This window comes from Marmota flaviventris, chromosome 20 (genome assembly GCF_047511675.1).
Source record: "Marmota flaviventris isolate mMarFla1 chromosome 20, mMarFla1.hap1, whole genome shotgun sequence".
Lineage (NCBI taxonomy): Eukaryota > Metazoa > Chordata > Mammalia > Rodentia > Sciuridae > Marmota > Marmota flaviventris.
The window spans coordinates 410,511-427,423 of record NC_092517.1 but is presented as its reverse complement, the minus strand read 5'-3'; the positions used below and the strand labels follow the sequence as shown (position 1 = coordinate 427,423).

Genomic DNA, 16,913 nt, shown 5'->3' with positions numbered 1-16,913 from the left:
CTTCCAGTTGATGTCTTCAGAGGAGGAACAGGAGTATCTTCCTGTATGCCAGTTTGGGGTAATTCCTGAAAATGATTATGATGGCTGTGATTTGTTAATTGCTTTTTTAAGGTGCTCGGACTGAGATAAGCACCATAGCCACTCTGTTACATCCGTGTTGGTTATCATCATACTGTAGATTTGTTTCATGTGACCCCGTCCCAGACTGCATGCCGCCTTTATCTTTCTGAACCTCAGTCTCCTCCTCTTTACAGGGAAGGTGATGGGTGGGGTTGGAAGCTTTTCTGTCTGTGTTTTATGCTGGGCATGGACCCCAGGGCCTCCCGTGCTGGGCCAGAACTGCACCCCTGAGCTGCCCCCCTGAGCTGCCCCCCGCCCTGCCAAGCCCTTGCTCTTGCTTCTGTTCCTCTATGCAGTATCCTACTATCTGTATACAGTATCTGTGCAGCGGTTCCTTCTACCCCCTTCCTTTTCTCGTGACTTTCTGGTCACGAGCAGAGACTGCAGTTCCTTTGCTCAGCTAGATGGGGGCCCGTTTGTCACATGGGGCAGGACAGGTGATGTGATAGTTCCCAGTCCAGAGCAAGCTTTGTTGGAGGGTGCGGAGGGCTGCCTTCTGGGAGGTGGCTCTCCAGGGTAGGCACAGGTAGGAGGAAGAGGACAGTGGAATGGCCTCCTGCAGAGGCCTCGCGGCTGGGGTGGCCCTGCCCAGTGCTTCCTGGTGTGCGGCCTCCCGTAGCTCCCCACCACCTTCTGGTAGAACCTCTGTAGATCGTCTCCTTCTGGCCCTCCAGGGCCTGTGGGCCTGTGGGGGACCACGCCAGGACTCAGCAGGGGAGGTGGCCAGCACAGAGGAGAGGTCAGCTTGCAGAGGGTAGCAGGTGCCGGGGAATGTTAGGGTTTTGTTTGGCTTTAATCGCCATCTCTGAAATCATCCTTTGAGTCTTCACAGTATTCAGAGGTAATAATGGATTAATTGATCCAGGCATTGGTCTGATCATGTAGAAGAATTTTCAGGCTTGGGGGTGAAGCCTTCTCACGCACTGCCTTGTTTAAGGCCGGGTTGACCCGTGGGCTCTGAACCTGGTGTGCTGATTCAGAAAAGCTCATAGAGATGATTCTCTGATTTGGTTCTGACTCTGAGCAAAGCTGGCTCGGGAGCACGGTGCCCGCTGTGGCCTAAAGGTGCTTGCTGTTTGGCTGTTGGGTTTATTAAACGTGCTTGGTTTGAAGGCTGCTTTTTGCTTATTGACTTATTTTGGATTCTCATGGTAGGGAGCGAGCTCGCCTGCTGGCTCCTGTGTCACTGGACTGCTTCACGGTCAGCCTCCCCCTAGGCCCTAAAGACGGGACTCCAGTCTCAAGGGCCACTGGGAGGCAGATTCTCCACAGCCGCGCTCCTCCTGGGACTTTTTCACCTTGCCAGTATTTAAAAACAGTGTTTGCTGTTCATTTCCGCCCCTTCCCCTCCCTTGCCCAGCCCAGTCAATATATAAGACAGTTTCCAGGGTGCAGTTGTGAAGCAGCTCTGTCCGTCTGCAGGGCTGCTGCGTAACCCAGTCTTCCCTGGGCCATCTCCTGCATGGACAGGTCATTCGCGCCTCTGCCCGGCGGGTGGGTGCCTCGCCACACAGGAGTGTCTTTACGCAGTAAAGTCAACACTGCCTGCTGGGCTTGACCAGCCTCTCCTGCCCACCCAGAAGAGCAAGGGGGCAGGCGCCTAGCTTCCCCTTGGGGTGCTCGGGCGCGGGCTGCTCGGGTGCGTGTCCTGGGCCAGCGGGCCTGGTGTCCAGGGACGCTGCTGTCTGAAGTTTGCTGTGGCCTCTATTTTCAGAGTTGATCTGAGAGCGCTTCACATCCAGTGGGAAGTCAGACACATGTCGATGCTGCTCTCCTTTCTGCTTATTAAAGAAGAGGAGGAGGAATTTACAATTAGCTGCCAACTCTGGACTTTTCTTTTTCAGATGCAAAAGAAATTGTTCTAAAAGCGCAAATCCTAGCGGGAGGAAGAGGAAAAGGAGTCTTCGACAGTGGCTTGAAAGGAGGCGTGCATCTCACCAAGGAGTAAGTGGAGGTCTCCTTCCTGTCCTGGCCAAGTCACCGGGAAGGAGGGATGGGTACGGGCGGGAGCAGGTCGAGGAGCAGATTCCTGGGGGGGCTCTGGCAGTGCTGCAGACGTCCTTCAGAGAAGCCATGTCACCTGCACTCACAGAATCCGCTCACAGGATTTGTGGTTTTCTCACCCATATGCTACCTGCTTAGCATTGCAGAAAAAAATCCTGAAAGGGTTTTTCTTCCCTAACTGGTGGAAGTGACCTTCCTCTGGACAGTGGTGTCGCTAAGTCCTGGCAGTGATGGCACTGCAGGTGAGTTGCTGTCCTGCTCAGGAGCCCTCAGGGGCGCCCGTGCGTGCTGCAGCAGCTGCCTCCGTGGCAGTCCTGCCTGCTGTCCTGCGAGCCTGGCTTGGTAACGTCCCCTCCCAGCACCGAACGCTTTCCCCACTGTTCCTGTCACGCACCCCGTTCGTACGAAGACCATATTCATTGTTGACTGTGGTCAGTGTCCTCTTCCCTGTTCCTCTCTAATAGTTCACAAATTGTCCACCCTCGGGGACCTGTGCAGACTTTATATGACCTCTGTGCGTCTCAGGCTGGTGCTCACGGTGACTGTACGTGCAGCAGGAGGGGACAGGGGTCAGAAAGCGCTTCTGTTTCACTCAGGTTTGCCCTTACCTCGTGCTCTCTGTGCGCCTCTAGTGCAGTGCGAAGCCCGTGGCGTATGGGTGGAGAGACTAGGGATTCTGTGAGTGGACAGTTGACTCCACGGTGCACAGTGGACCCTGGGCAGGGTGGACGTGAGGGTGAATGGACTCTGCTGTGTGGTGCTGTTCAGCAGACATTGATTTTATTTTTTCCCTTTTCCTCCCTCGTAGCCCTAAAGTTGTGGGACAGCTGGCCAAACAGATGATCGGGTACAACCTAGCAACAAAGCAAACCTCCAAAGAAGGTGTGAAAGTCAACAAGGTAACGAGGTCCTCTTGATGCATGCGTCAGAGGCAGAGCCACACCTCAGTGCACATGCTGGGGAAGCCCTGCTCTCTGGCAGGAGCGCAGTGCGTTCTGGAGCTCGGTGACCCTGCGAGGGCTGTGTCCCTGAGGAGGGAAGAGGCTCCTCTAACCTGGACTTGTTCTTTACCCTTGGCCAGTAGCAGCATCAGTTGCTCAGAGTCTGAGCCTGGTTTTCCTGTGCAGGACATGGGTGTTCTGCTCAGTGCTGGAAGGGCGGAGAGGGACCGCTTCGGGCTGGCGAGGAATGCTCTCTGCTCCAGTGGAGCCCCACCCTCACCTGGGTATCCTGAGGACCTGCCCCCTTATTCGTTAGGCGTCCACCTTGAGGTCACTGCCATTTCCAGCTTCCCTCTTGCCGGGGTCAGTTGTATCATGGCATCTGCTGGGGCAGCCAGGGCTTTGAGTGCCTGCAGGAACACACCTCAGAAGAGAAAGCCCAGGAAGGTAGCGTGCCTCAGCCAACCATGGATGGGTGAACTGCAGGGCCGGGGCCAGCCCTACTGTCCTGCCCATGTCCTCCCCTGGCCATCTCCCTCATGCAGGTGTGGGAACCAGTCCCCCTGCCCACAGCACCCAGTGCAAAGCGTACAGGGAGGACCCAGCTTGCTCAGGACAGCTGTCGAGGACGTGAACCCGGTGGCCTCTCCCGGCCCTGGCCCTGTGCGTGGCAGGCCCATCCTTACCATGGATGAGGGCCTGCTTTGTGGGGAGCAGCTGTCCCTTCTGTGTCAAGGCTGATGGTCCGTCATCGTGCTGTATTTGGGGATGCTGGTGGGGTGTGTTCCATGTTTACTTTCAGAGATTTTTTTAGAAACTTTTTGATGTGCCTAAAAAAGATACCCAGGCAGTTCTTAGTGTGTCAAGGGTGGTCTGTCCCAGCACAGAGGACCCTGAGCTTGGGGACAGCACGGTGACTATAGGCCGCCAACAACATGCCTTTCTGCAGGTCGAGGGGCAAGAGCCAGCCAGGGTGGGCATGTCCCACTGTGCTGCCCTGAGGGTGCTCCCTGTCTCCTTCTGGCTGGTTCTACAGAGCTCCCCGCACGGCCTTTAAATCTGATCATGAGCATTTCCTCTCACTCACTAAGACTTTGCAGAGGGCATAATTCGTATTTTTATTGGTAGGAACTTGTTGTTTTACGTGGGCACATGGGATTTTTAGATTAGTGTTTGTGATACTTTTAAAAGCACATAAAAGTGCACAGAGCAGATTCACACTCTGTAGAGGTGGCGTTCTGCACAGACTTAGCTTGTAGATAAGTTCCTGAAGTACCAGCGATAAGCACATCCTTGTAAGTGGGGTCATTGCTGGTATACTACTAGAGTGATTTATTTTATTTATTTTTTATTTTTTTAAACACTTATTTTTTAGTTGTAGTGGACACAATACTTTTATGTTATTTTTATGTGGTGCTGAGGATCAAACTCAGTGCTTCACGCATGCAAGTTCTCTACCTCTGAGCCACAACCCCAGCCCAGAGTGATTTATTTTTGACAAGTCCCCCGCCCCCGCCACATCCTACACTGGCAAAGTGATTAACAATGTGAAAAATTCTAATCATTCAAAAATACAAAGCAAAGTCAGAGTTCCCTGTGTTCTCCCCTGAGACGTAATTGCCAAATACTGTTTTGGTCCTTTCTTGGTGTGAACTGTCGTCACACCCTGGAGCAGCGACCACCACGGCTCATGGACCCCAGAACCCATCTCCACAGCAGTTGAGAATCCGTTTTGTCCTTCTGGTGGGGTGCAGGTTCCAGGGTATTTAACCATGGGGGGGTCACTCGTTTGGAGGGTCCCTAGTGCAAGTTCTGGAAGCTCTTATGTGAGTGGAGGCGTGGGCATCTTCATGCCCAGGTCTGTCTTTTCACAGTCAGCAGAGAGACCCTTAGAGACCCAGGTCCCAGGCTGATCCAGCCTTGGGTTTCCTGCATGCTGACTCCACTGCCTCTTCCTGATTCATCAGCGGTTGAGAAGCTAGGGAGCCAAGCTGGCCTCAGGGGCTGGAGCGTCACTGTGTATTCACCCTGCGGCTGGGTGGGATTTCCTGAGGAGACTCCGGGGGCCCTGGGATGAGACCCTGCGGTTTGGCTGTGTAGCTCAGAGGTGTGTGCTCTGCATCCTGGTGTGCCGGGCATGGCACTGGTCTTGGGACCCAGTCGTTGAACTTTGCTTCACAGTCCTGTTCCCGAGAGCTTCCACACTGGCACTCCTCTGCAGGGCACGCGTGGAGGAGCAGGGTATTAAAAACAAAGGAAAAACACAGATTTCTTGGTCGAGCAGAGCAAAGAGAGGAAGCTTTCATCCGGGGACTCCAGAATGACTGCCTATGCCCATAACCACCTTCTTGTAACTCAGGAGGGCGGTCTCCCCGGGCTTCTGCTGGGAGGAGAGTTTGCAGAGGGCTTCGGCTCTCCCTAAATGATCCCTAAAGTTCTCTGTCATTCTGAGTCCCAGGATGGCATCTTAGCATCCAAAACTGGTCTTTGTGTGAAATCTCTTAATTATCTCTGGCTACAAGCATCCTTGTCCTGGGGACACTTTCTTAAGGCCCTTTCTTAACAGCAAGAGCTGTGTGAGACAGCAGCTGGTCTTCACAAGGAGACATTTGGTGGAGTGCAGGGGGCAGCTGTCAGCATTCCAGAAGATGAAGTGGGGGACTCGAGGGACACCCCAAGAACAGCAGTGTTGTGTTGCTGCTGAGAACAGCCCCCGGGGGTCACTCAGCGCCAAGTGACCGGAAGTTATGCCACACACCTGAACGCACAGAAGCCACATGCTCCTTTTGCATTTTGTGTCCATGAAATGTCTTCCAGTGGCTCGCCAATCTCCTAGAGAAGTTTTTAGAGAAATAATTGTTGATGGACAGAGGTGAACTTCATATCATTTCTGTGGACCACAGGTTACTAAGAAAGCACAGAGCCACACGCCCTTGCTGTCGGCGTCCCGCGTCTCCTTAGGAGAGCTTCTGAGGGGTCTGCGTTTCTACCGGCCCGAAGGAGAACTGGCCCTGAGGGAGGGCTTGACTGGCATTGAGTGGCCTTTTTTTATTTTAGTTTTTTTGGAGGTACCAGGGATTGAACTCAGGGGCACTGACTACTGAGCCCTATTTTGTGTTTTAATTAGAGACAGGGTCTCCCTGAGTTGCTTAGTGCCTTACCATTGCTGAGGCTGGCTTTGAACTTGTGATCCTCCTGCCTCAGCCTCCTCTGGAGCTGCTGGGATGACAGCCGTGTGCCACCGCACCTGGCTCATGTATAGGCTTTTGATATCCATTTTTGAACAATCAAGTGTAAATTGAAAGAAAGTATAAAATGAAATAAAACACAGTGACCCAAGGGACAGAAGCGTCTAAACGTGGAGCAGCAGATACGTTGTAAAAGAGCCTTTCTGTGGTAATCAGATTTGGCTTTCCACCCAGGAAACCCGAGCAGAGCCCGTGTGGAGATGCACGTACTGTTAACACCAGATTAAAACAATGCTGCTTCCCTGGGTTCTTCTTAGTGGCAGAATTTCTCAGGGAAAGCGAAAAAGGGAGATTAAAGTGGGGAGTTCCTTGACACAGACCAAAAACCTGTCACCTGAACAAGTTGGCAGATCAGTAAGGGGATGGCAGGGAGCTCCAGAGAGCAGACGCTCAGGCGCCCGAGAGCGGCCAGTTTGACCTGGGCAGCAGAGTGTCCAGGTCCCAGGCGGAAGCTGCTCGAAGCTGCACGAATCTGACTTTCCCGCCTGTGTGCAGGTGATGGTTGCTGAAGCCCTGGACATTTCAAGAGAAACCTACCTGGCAATTCTGATGGACCGGTCCTGCAACGGCCCTGTGCTGGTGGGCAGCCCCCAGGGAGGCGTTGACATTGAAGAGGTGGCGGCTTCCAATCCAGAGCTGATTTTTAAGGTATGCTTAATTGCCTGGCCGTGCCTGTTCACGGACTGTTATGACAGACGTCCACCTCCTGGGTCAGCTGTGCCCTGGGTGGCTCTGCCGTGCACACACTCTCCCCTGGGACACCGGCCTGACCTGGATGGCCGTGAGTCAAGCAGATCCTTCCAAACTCCAGTGCTGTCTTCTCCTTCCCGTGCTTGGAACCTTGTCCCTGTTATTGGTCTTGAGATTAATTTCAATCAAGAGATCTGCAGCCAGATCTTAAGAGTGATCGAGTTTTTCACCACCTCTAAGCCTCACTTTTTAAATCAGTGAAATAAAATGGGGTAACTTCTACCCCATGAGACTGTGAGCATTGTGTGGGGTGAGGGGCCTGCGCTGTCTCTCAACCCACCTCAGCTACATAAGAAAATGTAGACCCATAAACCCACTTTTAATGTGGGTTCTCGGGGTCAGGACCACATTAAAAATCTGTAGCAGAATGTTCATTATTTCTTTTAGAAAATGATTTTCCACTTTGGGAAGGGGAATTTTGTTTCCTGAACCTCTTGGGCTGTGTCACGTACTCACACTCTGGTCATAGTTGTTAAAATATTTTTGCTAATATTGCGCACGTAGGTAACTGCCTTGGACATTGGGGACTTCACCCACAGAATTGCCAGTAATACCCGGCAGTCCCCAAGTTAACGGGATCTGAACCAGTCCCATTTACAGGAAGAAGACATGAAGTAGTGTGTCCCGGAAGTGCTTATTTTTGTGGAGGAATGGCAGTTTGTAGGGTGAAGTGTCCTTAAAAGTTTTCATCATCAGTACAGTGTTTAACTCCGAGATAACGCTGAGCCCGCGAAGGACACCTCTGACCATAACCGCAGCGGGAGGCAGGAAAGCCCTGCTTTGGAAGACTTCCAAAAGATGTCATAAAAATTAACTGACTCAATATTCATCAGTGCCATCTGTGTAGTAATTAGAAGCGAAAACTGGCGTTGGCCCATGCTGTCAGCAGGCGGCCTGGAAGGATGATATAGTTTTTGGAAGGGCTGTTCCGTAGACGGCCTGCTAATTAAAACACACCCTATAGGCAGCTGCAGCCCTGAGTGGGGAGCTCTGGAAAGGAGCGCTCTTTAATTACTCATTTGCAAATAAATACTAAGCGCTTTCTTTTTTGGGGGTTATAAATCTTCTCACTTGACTGTCTGAATTTGTTCATTTGATTTATTTTGACTAGGAGCAAATTGACATTTTTGAAGGGATAAAGGACAGCCAAGCCCAGCGGATGGCCGAGAACCTGGGCTTCGTGGGGCCCCTGAGGAACCAGGTAGGTGAGCCACGGGAGGGCGGTGTGTGCGACCTGCTCAGGGGGCCCTGGGAGCCTCCTTCCCTGCCTGATGTTGTGACTGCCAGGAGCCGGTGTCTGTGTGAACCTGTGGGTGTGCGTGGCATGCCACACGTGGGCACACACCTCAGCTGCTGGTCCCGCCACCTGCATGGCGTCCAGTCCGCCCTGTCCCATTCCATCTGTGCCATGGGGTGGTGGCTGCCGCCTGGGGTTGTGGGGTCCAGCGTGGTGGGAGAGGGTGCTCATCATAGTCCTCTGTAAAGTCAGTCCCCGGGCAGGGTGGAGCTCCGTGGTGGAGTGCCCACCTCCAGTGCAAGGCTGGGCTCCGTCCCTGCTCCTACAGATGCCGGTCAGTGGTGGTCGTTGTTAATAGCACCCGCTGCCCCAACACCTGCTGTCCTTCTGAAGCTCAGCAGCACATGGGGTGGCTATTGGTAGCAGGAGGGCGGTTTTAGGAGGATCGGCTGAAAACCTGCTGTGACGTTAGGATGCATGCTGCTACAGTAGCAGTTACCTACCCGCAAAAAAGTAGGCACAGTAACAATGTCCGCTGGCCTCAAAGACAGCACTTGTCCCCAGATCGATGAGGGACAGAGTCTTCCTGAGCCGCCCCCGGCGCCCTGCCTCTGGTCCAGCCCATGAAGCCTGACATTGCATTAGGTGGACAAGCTTCTCTGTCCCACCCAAGACATAAGAAATGGGGGACCTCTCCCTCCCCCGTCACTCAGAGGCCACCCTAATACTAGGTTGTCTGTGCTCCATGGCTTGCTGCCATGTCATTGTAGTGCCGTTGTCCCTCGAAGGAGGACTTGTCCAGGCCCCCAGGTCAGCAAAGTCTAGCCGAGCTCACACTCCTTGAAGGAGGCATGGTGTTTGAGTGCAGCCCACACAGCCTCCCACGCCCTTGAAATCCTCTCTGGACAGCTCAGGACACCCCACACAGAGCAGGGGCCGCTGTGTCCTGTGGTTAGGGATGAGGACAGCACAGAGGGCCCACCTGTTCTCCAGGGATGCTGTCTTCTTTCAGAAGGCTTCACCTGCGGCTGGTGGAGGCCATGAATCCACGGATGTGTAACTGTAGGCCGAAGGCTCGGGTCTCGTCACCTCCATGAGCAGGGCCACCTGAAGGCTCAGGTCTCGTCACCTCCTTGAGCAGGGCCACCTGAAGGCTCATGTCTCATCACCTCCTTGAGCAGGGCCACCTGAAGGCTCAGGTGTCATCACCTCCTTGAGCAGGGCCACCTGAAGGCTCAGGTGTCATCACCTCCTTGAGCAGGGCCACCTGAAGGCTCAGGTCTCATCACCTCCTTGAGCAGGGCCACCTGAAGGCTCAGGTCTCGTCACCTCCTTGAGCAGGGCCACCTGAAGGCTCAGGTCTCATCACCTCCTTGAGGAGGGCCACCTGAAGGCTCAGGTGTCATCACCTCCTTGAGCAGGGCCACCTGAAGGCTCAGGTCTCGTCACCTCCTTGAGCAGGGCCACCTGAAGGCTCAGGTCTCATCACCTCCTTGAGCAGGGCCACCTGAAGGCTCAGGTCTCGTCACCTCCTTGAGCAGGGCCACCTGAAGGCTCAGGTCTCATCACCTCCTTGAGCAGGGCCACCTGAAGGCTCAGGTCTCGTCACCTCCTTGAGCAGGGCCACCTGAAGGCTCAGGTCTCGTCACCTCCTTGAGCAGGGCCACCTGAAGGCTCAGGTCTCGTCACCTCCTTGAGCAGGGCCACCTGAAGGCTCAGGTCTCGTCACCTCCTTGAGCAGGGCCACCTGAAGGCTCAGGTCTCGTCACCTCCTTGAGCAGGGCCACCTGAAGGCTCAGGTCTCGTCACCTCCTTGAGCAGGGCCACCTGAAGGCTCAGGTCTCGTCACCTCCTTGAGCAGGGCCACCTGAAGGCTCAGGTCTCGTCACCTCCTTGAGCAGGGCCACCTGAAGGCTCAGGTCTCCATCACCTCCTTGAGCAGGGCCACCTGAAGGCTCAGGTCTCCATCACCTCCTTGAGCAGGGCCACCTGAAGGCTCAGGTCTCGTCACCTCCTTGAGCAGGGCCACCTGAAGGCTCGGGTCTCATCACCTCCTTGAGCAGGGCCACCTGAAGGCTCGGGTCTCGTCACCTCCTTGAGCAGGGCCACCTGAAGGCTCGGGTCTCGTCACCTCCTTGAGCAGGGCCACCTGAAGGCTCGGGTCTCATCACCTCCTTGAGCAGGGCCACCTGAAGGCTCAGGTCTCATCACCTCCTTGAGCAGGGCCACCTGAAGGCTCAGGTGTCATCACCTCCTTGAGCAGGGCCACCTGAAGGCTCGGGTCTCATCACCTCCTTGAGCAGGGCCACCTGAAGGCTCAGGTCTCATCACCTCCTTGAGCAGGGCCACCTGAAGGCTCAGGTCTCCATCACCTCCTTGAGCAGGGCCACCTGAAGGCTCAGGTCTCGTCACCTCCTTGAGCAGGGCCACCTGAATGCTCAGGTCTCCATCACCTCCTTGAGCAGGGCCACCTGAAGGCTCAGGTGTCATCACCTCCTTGAGCAGGGCCACCTGAAGGCTCAGGTGTCATCACCTCCTTGAGCAGGGCCACCTGAAGGCTCAGGTGTCGTCACCTCCTTGAGCAGGGCCACCTGAAGGCTCAGGTCTCGTCACCTCCTTGAGCAGGGCCACCTGAAGGCTCAGGTGTCATCACCTCCTTGAGCAGGGCCACCTGAAGGCTCAGGTCTCATCACCTCCTTGAGCAGGGCCACCTGAAGGCTCAGGTCTCATCACCTCCTTGAGCAGGGCCACCTGAAGGCTCAGGTGTCATCACCTCCTTGAGCAGGGCCACCTGAAGGCTCGGGTCTCATCACCTCCTTGAGCAGGGCCACCTGAAGGCTCAGGTCTCATCACCTCCTTGAGCAGGGCCACCTGAAGGCTCAGGTCTCATCACCTCCTTGAGCAGGGCCAGCCTCACTCGTGCTCTGCACTCTTCGTACATTTGTGGTTTTTTTTTCTGTCTCGAGAAGTTTCATGGTGACAGTGGCAGGAATGACAAAGTGGAAGGAGACCTTCACAGTCACGTGAGTTTAATGAAGGAAGGTGGCACTTACTGAAAACACAAGTGGATGCCCTGGGGAAGCTCGAGATCCAAGATGGCAGAAGGGCCCAGGATCGCCTGGGAGTGACCCTCGGGAGGAGAGGAGGGACAGGAGTCAGAGCTGGTGGGCTGATGGCTGCTTCTGACCCTGCCGATAATGCCAGGGAAGCACCTGCTGGAGGGAGACACTGGAAAGTTCCGGGTGTGTGCTGCAGTTGTGGTCACTCTCTTGGGATGAGGCTTCCAGGCTCACGCCACCCGCTGGACGCTCAGGGCTCCTGTGCAGCTGGTCGCTGACCACACCTCTGCCACATAGCCCCTTTGATGGTGCCCTTGGTGGCAGGCACCAGGGCTGTCTGCCTCTTTGGCCTCACCTGCCCGTACGCGCTTGGCCTGCCCATGGGGAGTCCCCGTTGCCAGAGCCAGCCCTTCACCACAGCAGGGGCTCTGACCATCTGGCTCACTGCTGGGCGGCCTGCAGCCCACAGAGTGCTGGGCACGATGTTAGCTGCCCCAGGAGGACTGCCGTGTGTGGGCACAGCCAGGGCTAGGCGTCCAGGCCTGTCCCTCTGGAGAGCTCCAAGGTGGTCAGCAGGAGGGGCCTTAGGCATGAATCTGGGGTGGGCAAGCCCTGCTGACCTGTGTCCAGAGCTGAGTCTGAGCAGTGGGGAGCCTACAGAAGGCAGCCCAGCAGGAAGCACATCCTGGACGCCCTGCCCGGCTCTCAAGAGAGGAAGCTCGTCCACGGGCCTCAGCGATGCAATCTCACGTTCCCGGAAACACGCCAGCCTGAGCTGGTCAGGCAGGGCCTCCCAGGACACGGGGTCGTCTCCTTCACCAGCTCTGTGCTGGGATCAGTCGGGGAGAGGAAGCCCGTTTTCTTTTCCATTGCCACTGCCTTGAAAGGCTCAGGCTCCTGCTTGCTCAGCTGCTGTGCGAACACTGGGGTGTGCTCTCTGAGCCCCGGGAACAGACCGGGAGGAGTCAGTCTGCTGGCAGAAGGCCCGGGGACGGGAGGATGGAGGGTGGAGGCTGACCTCAGTTGGGAGCTGCTGGGTTTGTGCGTCCGGGGACACCCAGAGTGTTTGTGCAGCAGGAAGGACACGTGTGCAGGTGCCCAGGGAGGCCATGTGCAGAGCCGCGGGTGGGTCTGGGCATCCTAGTTCCGCCTGCTTCCTCCAGCCAGCAGGCCACTGGGCCGTTCCAGGGAGGCAGGTGCACCGAAGGCCAGGGTTGAGATCACAGAGCTCCTAGTGGCCATCGGTCACCAGTCCTGCCTCAGGAAAGGTGACGAGGAGCCCACAGGTCCAGCGTGACCTTGAAGGTCACTCAGTTTTTGTCTGGGGCGTTGCTGAGGCATCTGCAGACCCCTCATTCATGAAGGAATGATATAAAATGACTGTCTGATGACTCTACCTCTGTTTTCCCGTGATTCATGCCTATTGCCTCCGAACTGTGCTTCATTGATAATAAGAAAAATAAAGATGATGTCTTGCCTGGTAAATCTGCTAGATATCTGTTCCTGCCGAAAATTCATTTTGGCAAAAATTTGTTGACAAAGCTAAAACCACGGCAAGCTGGATGTGACTAGACACAGACCAGTTTCTCAAGCGTGTCCTCACCACCTTGCAGTAGACCCCTGTCCCAGAGGGTGCCCCGCACCCCCTCACCACCCCTGCAGTGGACCTCTGTCTCAGAAAGATACGCTGCTGCCAGACTTGGTGAGGTTTTCCTTTGAATATATTTGGTTTTAGGGATTTAAATTTTAAATTGCTCGACCGTCAGCCTTAGCGTAGTGTGCATTGGTAGCGCAGGGAAGACGCACTCTTCTGCATGTGGTGGTTTGGAATTTGGAAGGTGGACTGCAGTCTTAACTGACCACACCTTAACCTGCAGGTGGTTTCTTTCCCTGGTGTGAGGCTTATTTCTAGACTTTTGAACATGAGAAGGCAGGGGAACTGGCTCCCCTAGCTGTGCGCCCCGCATCCCCGTCGTCACCCTACTCTCGCTGACTGCCGTCTGTGGTCCCCCTCGCAGACCCCACCATGGAGGTGTGTCAGCCTAGCTCACGGCGTGTGACAACCCAGGTCACCCAGCCCCAAAACCTGTGCTGCTGGATCCTAGCAGTGGCCTTAGTGGCTGAGGCCCAGGCTTCATGTCAGGTGAACACAGGCTTGAGGGGCTCTGAAGCCACAGCCACGGGTGCCCCTGTGACCAGCAGAGGGACCCCATGTGGCAACCCCATGGAGGCGGGTTTAGCCTTCAGTGGTTCTGGCCCGAGGTCCAGGGGTGTCATCTGTGAGGGCCTTCTTGGTGGCAGAGTCCTGAGATGTTGCTTGGCATCACGTGGCCAGGGGCAAGGAGCGTGTGTGGGTCCTGGGTCTCTCCCTCTTCTCACCGAGACCAGGATTCCATGCTGGGGCTCCACCTCGATGACCATACAGAGCCCAGCTCTGCACCAGGGTCACGTTAAGCTCCAGCCCTCTCAACACCTAGTGTGGCACCGACCTCCACCAGGATTCCTAGGGGACAGCGTGTCCTCACCACACATTCCACCCGCATGTGGGGAGTCGGTGGGGGCTGCAGGCTCTGGAGAGAGGGTGCCCGGCCGCGTGGATGTGACTGACAGGGGTCGTGGAACCCCACGTCCACCTAACTATGGCCACAGCGGTGGACTTTGTGTGCTGTGTGTTTCACCGCAGTTTTTTTAAAAAGGTACTTTTGAAAAGCTGGGATAAGATGTGGAAGGGCCAACAGGTGCCCAAGAGGAAATAACGCAGGCTGGCACTAAGAGCAGAGAGTGGCAAGGGGATGCCCTGGCTGGGGACAGACGAAGCCCAGGACGGGTGATGACCACCCTTGACCACAATGGCACAGTCTGCAGGTTTTGTGGGGGCTGTCCAGGGTGAGCCCTGCTCCTCCACCATGTCTCCCACATCTGGCCCTCTGGATGTTAGCTGCAGGACCAGGCAGGGGGTGAGTACCAGCTGAGAAAAGGTGAAGAGAGAGGGAATTTTAAGCTGGGGGGGGGGGGGGAAATGAAGCCAGAGCTGTATTAGGGGAAACAGGAACATCTCTGCCCTTTGTGGTGGGTGGCGTCAGGACAAACAGTCGATTTGGAAGCATGTTGGGACTGGGCTGTTTAAGATTTCATCTTCCTGACTTGCAACAATTTCCATTAGACACTTAGAAATTGTATTTCACAGAGTGTGGTGTGGATTGATGACTATAATGGTGTTCTCACTCCTGTGTAATAGGAAACAGTCATCCTCGCTCACAACCACTGCACACTGACTTAAATAGAGCCTGTTTGTTAATGATTGCAGCGTATACAGTGGTCCTCCTCGTTTGAAAGGGACATGATAATTTGCAAAAAGATTAATCGTGTTTTCTAATTGCACTGAAAATGTTTTGTGTTCCTGATAATAGTCTCTTCTGATGTCTGGAGGAAAGTTGAGCAATTCCTTCTAATGAAAAGCAGTAGAAATTAAAATAATCAGGCTTTTCCATTTTTCTTTTCAAAGACCTAACTAAAAATGAAGACATAATTCGCTGTCTTTAAGGTTTCGCTAATCGAGAAAAATACATTTTCTCTTACTGCTTTGGAAGTAATTCTGTTTCACTTGCTCACATTTAGGCTGCAGACCAGATTAGGAAGCTGTACAACCTCTTCCTGAAGATCGATGCCACTCAGGTGGAAGTGAATCCCTTTGGCGAGACTCCCGAAGGACAAGGTAAAAAACACGAGGAGAGAAGTGAATGTGTTGTGATTATTTATGTAAACTGTAAATTAAATTTCACAAGGGCTACGGCAGCCCCTCCGCATCCAGCCCCTGGAACAGTAGGACGCCTGCGTGGTTTCACATGCACCCCTGCCCAGCTCAGCATCTCAGCACTCGCATTGTTTGCAGGCACATGGAATGCCCTGGAGGACGCTGCTTGTTGACTTTGAAACGTGTGTGTACCCCGGCACAGACACTGCCACGCATGCTGGCACGCACCCATACAGATGCACTCACATGTGCACCCACATGCATGTGCAGACGCGTGCAGACACCCTGCACTGACAGACATGCACACAGACATCTCCAGGCCTGTTGCTGCTGCGTCTCGTGAGGGGATCCCCGTGGGGATGGCAGCTTTGCTCTGTGTGTAGTGAACGCACCTGCTGCTCCAAGACCAGAACTTCTGAAGCTCTGTTTCCCCTAAGCCTGAGTATGATTCCCTGGTGTCCCAGGCTGACGCACATCGTGGTGGAGCCCTGCCACTCTGCAGCTGAGCTTCCTCACACTACCTGCTTCAGGGTTTCTGCTTAGGGTAGGAAGTGGCACTTCTGAGGGGCAGGTCTCTCCTACCCACCAAGTACTGGGGAGCATAAGTAGCTGTTGTCTGGGTGGGCATCTGCCCTTGTGCCGTGCGTCCTGCCTACACTTAGGGTCTGGTCAGTGCTGGCTGATTTGGTAGCAGAGGCTTGTGACTGTTGGGGAGTTGGGAGGAGTGGAATGGCAGGTGGATAGGACAGCACACCACAGTGCAAACCTGTCTCTCGGGTTTCACCCACATCTGGCATGGCATGGGAAGTCAGTTAACTAGCCACTTCCTGTTCAACTGTCCGTGAGTGAATCTCTGTGTGTCGACCCGTGCTGTGAACCAAAGGATATCTGCAGTGTTTCCCCCTAGCGGAGATTCTGTGGTCCTCGTAGCCCAAAGAGGCCTGGTACAAATTTAGGACCTACCGTGTTCTGGCTGTAGACCTGGGCACGCAGCTGCAGAAGCCTCAGGTGCTTTTATTAGGACAAAGAGGTAAAAACAATACTGATCTCAGAATGCTTGTGGAAACCAGGCGGGCTGGTGTCCTGTGTGAACTTTCAGCGTCAGACACGAAGTCGGCCAGTCCTGACGTCCGTGAACTGGAGTGCCTCTTCAGGTCACGCAGGAGGAAGCCTGCATTTTGGTTGGCTCTTTTGTTGATGTGACCCACCCACCCAACAGGAACACCTCAGAGGAAGGGAAGCTTGGTTTGGCTCACAGTTTCCGAGGTCTCAGTTCACAGATGGTCAGCGAGCTCAGAGCCCAGTTGAGGCAGGACATCATGGCTGAAGGGAATGGAGGAGGACAGCAGCTCAGGACGTGCGTGGCACCAGGAAGTAGAGAGAGCTCTGCTCACCAGGAACAAAATATGAATCCCACAGGCACACCCCTAGGGACACACTTCCCCAGCCACGCCCACCTGCCTACAGTCTACACCCCGTCAGTCCCTATCAGCAGATGAGTGCACTGACTAGGTTAGGGCTATAGTAACCCGATCATTTCACCTCTAAATCTTGCATTGTCTCATACATGGGCTTTTGGGGGACACCTCTCACATCCAAACCGTAACACCTGGAGAGGGTTGGAGTTCAGACTGGGACAAGCAGAGTTCCTGTTTAGGGAGCTTTTAAGATGATATGTAGTAGTCGGTCTCCAGTTTGGGAACACAGAGCTCCTGAGCCCGTGCCCGAGGTGAAGTCAAGAGACGTGGGAGCATGGGAGTCCGCGAGGGTCTCGGGCTGCTTTTCAAGGTAGTGTGCCCA

The 16,913-nt window shown here is 54.7% G+C and overlaps 1 protein-coding gene across 1 annotated transcript in view; it reads left to right on the top strand.

Annotated features, from left to right (window-relative positions):
- Suclg2 (succinate-CoA ligase GDP-forming subunit beta) overlaps positions 1–16,913 on the top strand; it is a 199,433-nt gene that overhangs the window by 95,938 nt on the left and 86,582 nt on the right. Inside the window, exons 3-7 of the mRNA XM_027931831.2 lie at positions 1,965–2,064; positions 2,933–3,023; positions 6,809–6,961; positions 8,175–8,264; positions 14,978–15,074. Coding sequence (XP_027787632.2) covers positions 1,965–2,064; positions 2,933–3,023; positions 6,809–6,961; positions 8,175–8,264; positions 14,978–15,074 — 531 coding nt within the window. The remainder of the gene's footprint in view (positions 1–1,964; positions 2,065–2,932; positions 3,024–6,808; positions 6,962–8,174; positions 8,265–14,977; positions 15,075–16,913) is intronic.